The sequence below is a fragment of the Limulus polyphemus genome, unplaced genomic scaffold (assembly GCF_000517525.1).
Source record: "Limulus polyphemus unplaced genomic scaffold, Limulus_polyphemus-2.1.2 Scaffold89, whole genome shotgun sequence".
Classification (NCBI taxonomy): Eukaryota; Metazoa; Arthropoda; class Merostomata; order Xiphosura; family Limulidae; genus Limulus; species Limulus polyphemus.
Genome location: NW_013665699.1, coordinates 933,938 through 942,656, shown reverse-complemented (window position 1 = coordinate 942,656; position 8,719 = coordinate 933,938). Strand labels below are relative to the sequence as shown.

The 8,719-nt window shown below is 38.1% G+C and overlaps 1 protein-coding gene across 4 annotated transcripts in view; it reads left to right on the top strand.

The window, feature by feature from the left end:
• Positions 1-8,719, top strand: part of LOC106468549 (zinc finger protein basonuclin-2-like) — a 228,904-nt gene that overhangs the window by 70,661 nt on the left and 149,524 nt on the right. For 2 of the 4 annotated variants that reach the window (XM_022397582.1, XM_022397578.1), the window contains one exon: positions 6,652-6,824. In XM_022397582.1, coding sequence (XP_022253290.1) covers positions 6,652-6,824 — 173 coding nt within the window. Of the gene's footprint in view, positions 1-6,264; positions 6,441-6,651; positions 6,825-6,864; positions 6,983-8,719 lie in introns of those variants that run through there. The other 2 variants (XM_022397590.1, XM_022397598.1) reach the window with 2 other exon arrangements.

The window sequence follows — 8,719 nt, the reverse complement described above, 5'->3', positions numbered from 1 at the left end:
GGGACGGAGATTCGAACCCGCGACCCTCAGATTGCGAGTCGAGCGCCTTATCCACCTGGCCATGCCGGGCCTAGCCGTCCCTAATTTAGCAGTGAAAAACTAGAGGGAAGGCAGCTACTGCTAACTCTTGGGTTATTCTTTTACCAATGAATAGTGGGACTGACCGTCTCATTATAACGCCCCCACGACTGAAAGGGCGAGCATGTTTGGTGGGACGGGGATTCGAACCCGCAACCCACAGATTGCCAGACCTAATTTACGAACAATGTCGGAAATTTCGCTAACATTCTAAGCAAATTTCATTCTGAAGTTAAACAGATGTATAGTTTATACATTTCTTGGTATGATCATACGATGATGTGCTGTTATATTTTGAAAATTAAACAATTTATAAATCTCATTGATTTATTATTGATCCTTAAAATGAAATCAAAATCTTCAATGAAATTTTAATCTTTAAAATGTAGACGATTTAGGCTAAAGTGTTAAATTAATAATCATGTTTTGGTGAAGCTGAAAATAGAAGAAGGAGGGGTTGAATAAAGCAATTGTTTACTGGTGGTTTCGGACAACAGGTAATTTGTTGTCCTCATAACCAGTTAATAATCGTCCATTGTTTCATGATGGAAACTTTGTAGCTCTCGTGTAACTTGGATCCATGAGGTCACAGACTCGTCTCTACTTCTATATCGTCCGTTGTTTCATGATGGAAACTTTGTAGCTCTCGTGTAACTTGGATCCATGAGGTCACAGACTCGTCTCTACTTCTATATCGTCCATTGTTTCATGACGGAAACTTTGTAGCTCTCGTGTAACTTGGATCCACGAGGTCACAGACTCGTCTCTACTTCTATATCGTCCATTGTTTCATGATGGAAACTTTGTAGCTCTCGTGTAACTTGGATCCATGAGGTCACAGACTCGTCTCTACTTCTATATCGTCCGTTGTTTCATGATGGAAACTTTTTAGCTCTCGTGTAACTTGGATCCATGAGGTCACAGACTCGTCTCTACTTCTATATACGGAACATAAATGTCTTAACACGACATTAATTAACAACCTCCCAATTCAGCACTAAAATCTTATTACAAGATACTATGACCTGGCATGGCCAGCTGATTAGAACGCTCGACTCGCGATCTACGGGTTGCGGGTTTGAACCCCCGTCCCACCAGACATGCTCGCCCTTTCAGCCATATGGACGTTATAAAGTGACGGTCTATCCCACTATTTGTTGGTAAAAAGAGTAGCCCAAGAGTTGACGGTGGGCGGTGATGACTAGCTGCCTTCCCTCTAGTCTTACACTGCTAAATTAGGGACGGCTAGCGCAGATAGCCCTGGTGTAGCTTTGCGCAAAATTCAAACCAAACAAGATTATGTATTTGTTGTCTATACTGTAATATCTACTTCACATAAAAAAAAATATTCCTATATTAAGGAAAATCCTTCAACTAAGACAATAAAACTATCAGATGACGCCTTAGACCAAAGGTATGCCCTCTAGGCTAATGAGAGCTACTATTGTTGAATCCTTTGTTTGGCATCGTATTGGCTTTTTGCCTAATTTATTTATTCATCATTTTGTGTGTGTGTGTTAAACTACATTTTTCTTTCTAGTTTGACATATAGAAATTGGTTCACAGTCTTATGGTATTTCATGTAAATTATCGAAGTTGGTTATGGGTCTGTGATATGAGACATTCTTTCTATTTCCCAACAAGCTAATTTATCTTTAAATGTTATGGTATGCTCTATATCTCCCAAGGTAAAATTAATCGTAATTATGGGGGGATTTCTTTCCTTTTCTTTAACTTAAGTGGGATGTTTCCTAATAAAAGAAACTTTTATCACCTGGTGCCACTCAATAGCACGTAATATATTCAACAAGATTAACTGAAAAAAAGGAGGAAAACGTGATATGAATAACTGTTATTGGTTAATATTGTTATAGAGAGATAATGCAATTATTATTCATATAAGCGATTTCCCATGAGAAAGTGACACAACCAGAGAGATTTCGGAGATATTAGCTTATCCACTGGTTTTATCTAAGTGATTGGTTTCGGGTGGGTCAAAGAGTTAAAGAAAGTTCATTTGCACAATTGTTTTTTTGAAATTGAACACAAAGCTACACATAGGGCTATTTGTGCTCTGCTCACCACGGGTATCGAAAGCCGGTTTCTAGCGTTGTAAGTTCGCAGACATACCGCTGTGCCACTGGGGCCATTTGCAAACAAACAAAAAAAACAATTCATCATATTTCATTTGCCCAGAAAAGATGACAATTTTTAGGACTTAGCGTAGCCCAATAATTAGCGTGGATGCGTTATAAGAGTTACTGTAAAATCCCACTTGTCGGCCTGAGAAGAGAAGTACAAGTGTTTGTGGTGCATGTGGTTGACTAGCTGGCTTCTCTCTAGTCTATCACTTCACAATTAGTTACACCTAGCGCAGATGGCCCTCTGTAGCGTTTCTCGAAATCCAACAAGCAAACAAAGGAAATTTCATCCTATAAACACTCAATAAAGGTTAAAAGGTAAGGACTGAAGGTAATTTCAAATAAGCCTCTCCCATTATAAATGGCTGGATGCCACTTGCTATATATGTTTTCACGACCAACGAATTTTTACATCCACCTTAAGTAGTTACGCAACTATTAATTTCAGGTATACAGACCAAACGCAAATGAATAAAATTTACACCAATAAATGATATGTTAAAGTTGCTTTAACTAAGGATTCCTTGGAGTTGCACAAAATATGGTAAGGCCTATAGGCTTGTCCATACGCCACGTTTACAATACATGTCTTCGATATCTAATGTTGTGGACAGATCGAGCCCTTTTTGCGAGACGGTGCTTAAAAAAAAAGTTCTTTTACAAAGACGACGGAACAGGGTGAGGGACATATGCCCCCAATAATCGAATTGGGGCCCGAATATCATGTGTTTTGTATGTACAATACAGTACATGTTATTATATGAAAATGTTGAATAATATTTCAAAGCGTTCATACTGATTGTCACACAATTTTTATTCGTATACGACCCCCCTCACACCCCTATGTTTTGTATGTTCCGACGTTCCTGTTTTATATCTAATGCCACAAAGTACATAGGCAATATTTTTCCGAAAAAAAATTCAATTAAAAACAAATTGTAATGGCATATCGTGCTGCCCCCAGTGGCACAGCGATATGTCTGCGGACTTACAACGCTAGAAACCGGGTTTCGATACCTGTGGTAGGAAGAGCACAGATAGCCCATTGTGTAGCTTTGTGCATAACTTAAAACAAACAAGCATATCGTGCTATTCCTCATTAATAAAGAATCGATTTTAATATTAAAAAAAAGTAGAATTTTTAAATATATTTATATAATTAAACTTCGACTCAATTAATGAATTTTATAAATATTTTTGTTAGGTTTATGAAGTATTCTAAAGGTGAACAAACTGTAAAATAGACCAGGTATAAAGAAAGATGATAAATCATGAATAGGACTTTACAAAGCACATAAAAACAACATTATTTTTCTAACTTGTATATTTGTTTGATGTTGTTCAGAATGAAGCCAGCTGCAGATAACAATAACTGGCTTTCAGAAAAGCTTTTGTCAAGGTAGAACGTCCTCTATTGACCTTTTAAATTGGTGTCGAGTCTTCTTCAACTTTAACCCTTTGTAAACAAAGGCAAAGAGAAAACGTCAAGGTTAGGGAGCACGTGCTTAAGTCCTTCTAGTTAAAATACGTTGTTGTCAAGTGTATGACAGTCACATTCCAGTTTTGTCGCTGGGGGGCGCACCGAGTAAACAATCTCGACACGCCTAAATCCTCACGTGCTCTTTTCGGCCTAATGGAGCTCGTTCAGTGACAAAACGCGGCTTTGCCAGCTATTGTCAGGCCACAATAGCGGCGAGAATTGCTGCACTGAACGAGACACAGTTGTCGTGCTGGGCCACTGACTTCACGGCTGTAGACTTTTCAGCCTCGTGACAAGCCGAGACAGCCGTGCCCTGTACTAACTCAGCTTGACTCATCCGTGCCGTTTCTACTTGTTCGGGTTCTTTCCCTATATGTCTATGTGTACAGTAATGCTTGTCATACCGGCTTCTTGTTGACATGGAAAGGGCCACTGCCATGTCATTACTATGAGAGAGAAAAAAAAAACTCAAGTGCTTAGCCACCGGCGACAGCTATTCATTCCGCCGGTATGTAAATGTTATGTGTGTGGATCGTCCGTGCGAGTTCTCTCGTACTTCAGTAATAGCTTGTTCAACAACTTGTCCGTGTGACGTTTTATCGTGTACTTGTCATACTCAGGTGAGGCCCGAGATTGTCGCCTGTGTGGCTTGCATTCCTCTATCACATAAACTGTCGTAAGCTGCCACTATCTCACCTCAGAGTCTTGATAAACATCTCCCGTCCATCTGCGTGCTGCGACCGAGGAAGGGAAGCCTAGAGAAGTCATTTAGTACTGCAGTCATAAGTAACGACGTTATCAACACCGCTAGTAACTTCTGTTCAAAGTCACCCAGATTGGACATTTGCAATTAAGCACTTGTTGGAAGGGCGTGGCATTATGTCCGCGTGTGAAAATCCTGTTGGCTAAAACTTGGAAGTAGCGATCGTCTGTTTTAGTGTCTCTGTACTTGAGCTCGAATCAAAAATATGATAATTCCAAATTAAACATGAAGCAAAAAAACACGAATTTATTTGCTAAAGCAATAAAAAATAATCTACATTATAATGTGCAAAGAAATTTTTTTTTCACCATTTTGATTAGTAACATAACTGCACGTTTCCGAGCAATATTTTAATACTGTATGCATTTATATTCATTTGCCAAGACATGTCAAACTCAAACATTTCAGTTATATAAATTCTGATTGTTAGCACTGTCACTGAAAAAAGGTGATTGGATAGATCTCTTAACTTCAATACAAAGTTGTCAATACTTCCTGCCCCCACCCCCATTAAAAATTTGTATGAGACTTTCCCAACTTAAATTGAGCATTTGGTCCAAAATCAAGGGTCACTGTATACTTACATATTAGTTTCTCTCTGTGTTTTTTCCTGATTTACGTCATATGTTGGTCCACATTGCATCAAAATTAACCTAAAACTACTATTCTAAGTTGTAAAAACATTTCCGAGGAGTATGCCCCCGAACCCCTCTGATTTCTGTTTTTCGATTGCAGGCTTTTTTCTGACAATCTTGATTCACATCCAACAAACGTTTAGTTTCCGATGCCCGTGTACGTCATTTACTACTTTGTACCGATGTGCACCATGTCTGTTACAATTTAAGCTTCCTGTAAACAATTAAAATCGATTTTTTCTTAATCGATCATATTTCTCTTAAAGAACACATGACAATTCTGCCGAATATATCTTTGCTCATACATTTTACAATACTGCAACATATTTGAGAAAAAACAAGGGTTAGCCACCTCTATCTATACGAAAAATGTGAGCAGTAATCTTACTGGCACATTTTCAGAGTTTTGTTCTTGTTTTTTTTTTTTTAGAAATATCTGTTTTCAAAAACTGGCTGATATTTTTTCAAACAACTAACCTAGGTAGCGTAAAAAACACCATCAACTAACTGCTCATTAAAAATTTTAAATGTTCGCAGCAAATTGATCTGCCAACTTCTCTTTTCAACTCTCGACGTGATGTGTCACTGTGCATATCCAATAAAGTTTTTTTTTGTTTAAAATGTCAGCTCTAAGTTTCGGTTGACACACAAGTTATCGGTAAAATAAACTTCTACAAAAATGCAGTTCAGGTTTTTAAGCTCAACTTAGAAAAGCAAATTGCTTTGAGTTTTTTTAAGGTTATTGAATATTGAGTAATATGATGCGAAGATTTCTATATTTCTACTGTAAGTTAAACAGCGTAATCAGTTGAATACTGTTGTTAGAGTCGCCGATATATATACATATACGAATGACTAAAAATTTTCCTAATTGTGACTTGCACACAGGGGAATTTCTGAATCAACCACATCGATTGTCTTAGCTTTCTGGCGCACGGTGGCGCTAGCGTTCACTAGAGGAGAAAGTGTTTGAGCGGGAAAGAACAACGTGCTGGGGTTCATCAGCAGACAGTACAGACAAGCAACGGAACTCCATTCACGTGAACACAGCAGCACGAGACTAGATCAGCTGCACGTGGAGAACTCAGTGTTAGTTGGTGAAAGTCTCTAGCAGGTTGTTGATTTTTTAAGGTTTTTTTTTCCTGCCTGAGAACCAATGACTCTTTCAGTCATAAGAAGACACTCATAGGAGAAAGGACAATCTAGGCCCTATGTATAAACCAAGATGACTTTTGGTGTAAATATATGTAATCTGACAAGTTACTTTTAGTTCATCGGGAAGTAGGCCCTCTTGTGGCGAAACATGTCCTTGCTGTTGATGCCTGCCGCCAGGTCGTTCTCATGTAAGTAAGCACGTGTCCTTAGTGTCGCTAAGGTAGGAGGTACAGTGGGAGGAGCTTAAGATGTTATGATAGACAAGTAGATTGACCATGGTGTCTTGATCACACACCTTACCCATACATTAACCCCGATTTTCCTTTACTTTTTGAAGTGTTGTTTTTTTATGATAGATAACGTTTATCTCTCTTAACTCTGTTCTTTTCTCTTAACTAGGGGACCCACCGTTCGGCGTCCAGCCCTCTGCCCCGGGGAAGACCATGTCCAGCACGGGACCTGGCCACGCTGGGTGCGGAGTATGTGCACGCGCGGCTGACGGCCGCCTTACGAGCAGCAGAGACCAATCAGACAGCGGACTGGGACAGCGAGCGACTCTTGTCATGGAGGTGGTAAGTACGCCACTAGCTCACCTCAGTATCGTGTGTCTCATGCTTACAGTGTGGGTGCCTGTAGGCCCCGTGCATTCTCTTCTGATGTCTTTGCCAACCGCCATAGATTCCTGGTCACTGTAGCTACCGTGTCCTGCCTGGCCCAATTCACCATGAGTGTAAGTTTTCTTACGTCGCTATTCACAACTGCCCCATTCGCTGGTCGTACGAATTTTCGCTTTTGAGCATGTTAGGTGTTTTAAATTGTTTTTTACCGGGTAGAAAACGTGTTAGGTTACAGATAGACAATCTGAAGTATCACTAGGTATTTAGTTAAACACAAAAGTGTGTAAAACTGAGTGTAAAGAAATGAACAGCTGTATGAGTTTTTAAAGTTTATAATCTAATACTATTTAATGTAAGAAATTTGAAAGGATAGAGGGATTAGTGACGTCATTAGGGCCCGCGACTTTACGCGTCTGTTTATAATAAGTACTGTATGTTGCATCTTTACTCAGTCCACAAGTATATAGCTCTGATAACCGTGTAAACTGGTATAAGGTTAACTAAAACCAACTTTTCAAGTTCATAGTTCACGGTTAATTTGCATATTTACCAGACTTAAAAGAACAAGTTTTTATTTTTTGTATGAAGTATGGATTATGTCAAAGCGGTACCTTTTGATAGTTTAACCGAGCACTGTATTTTCTTTTAAAAGTATAATCAAAGTCTGAATCAATTTTCAACATTAAAACACGTTTTGAATGTTCTGTTTCTTTCCCCAGGACATTTGAATTATGACTTGTCTACTTTTTTTTTTTTCAGTGACCCTTCACTGTATTCAGAATACTTGTATTTTATAAATATATTTCGTAATATCGATTAGTTTTTGGTTTATTATTGTTAACTAAAGTAATATTCGTAATAGGTTGAAATATATTTTTATGTTTGCATAATTTTTTATACATATGATCTGAGATCGACATACCCATAAGGTTTTATATAATTCTATGGGGATATAAATGATTATTTATATATTTTTATTACAAGGAACATTCACCGAATAAATGTTTGCATAGTAAGTAAAGGTATTTAATTCTCTGTGTAAAGTAGAGGTTCCTAATTAATTACCTCAGAAATTCCATTAGGCCTACTTGGCAGGCGCTCGTGGTTACGAACGGATATACATCCAATGTGTTCCGAGGAACACATCGATTATACAGTAGTGGTTGTTGGACTTTCTATAAATAATTAGAGGACTATATGACAAGCACATCCGTGATATAATCCGGCATCATTTGTTTATCAAATGGTAAGTTATATGTATTATATGAGGCTATTTTCCGGAATCGATCATCAGTTGTGCAACAGAAAACTTAGCTGCACGGTACAATTATTTTGTACTGTTACACCAACTCATGTTAGCGTGTGAAAAATCATACTGATTGTTTTTGATTCATACGATTATTGACTTACAAGTTGAAGCTCATTCTTATGGAGTAGAATCAACTGTCACCGGTGTACATATATATATATATATATATATATACTACGGGGCCATCTCATTAACTATAACTAATTTACAGTTGAGGAGAAAGTGCTTTAACATTTTAATGAAGTGTATCCTTAAGGTATAACATACAATAAATCTTAACGATTTTTGTTTTTTTAGAGACTATCTCTTGTAGTTTTTGTGATACTTTTGGAACAACAGTATAAGTTATACAAGCTTTGTAAAGGTAGATAGAAATTTTGATCCAGTTTTTTTAACGCACGGTGTAATACAACAACTATACAAAGAGCATTCTCATTTGAACAGTTTTAGTAGGTGGAGATTTCATTTAAAAAATCTCTCTTTTCCATTCGGGGGGCCCAGGCATGGCCAGGTGGATAAGGCGCTCGACTCACAATCTGAG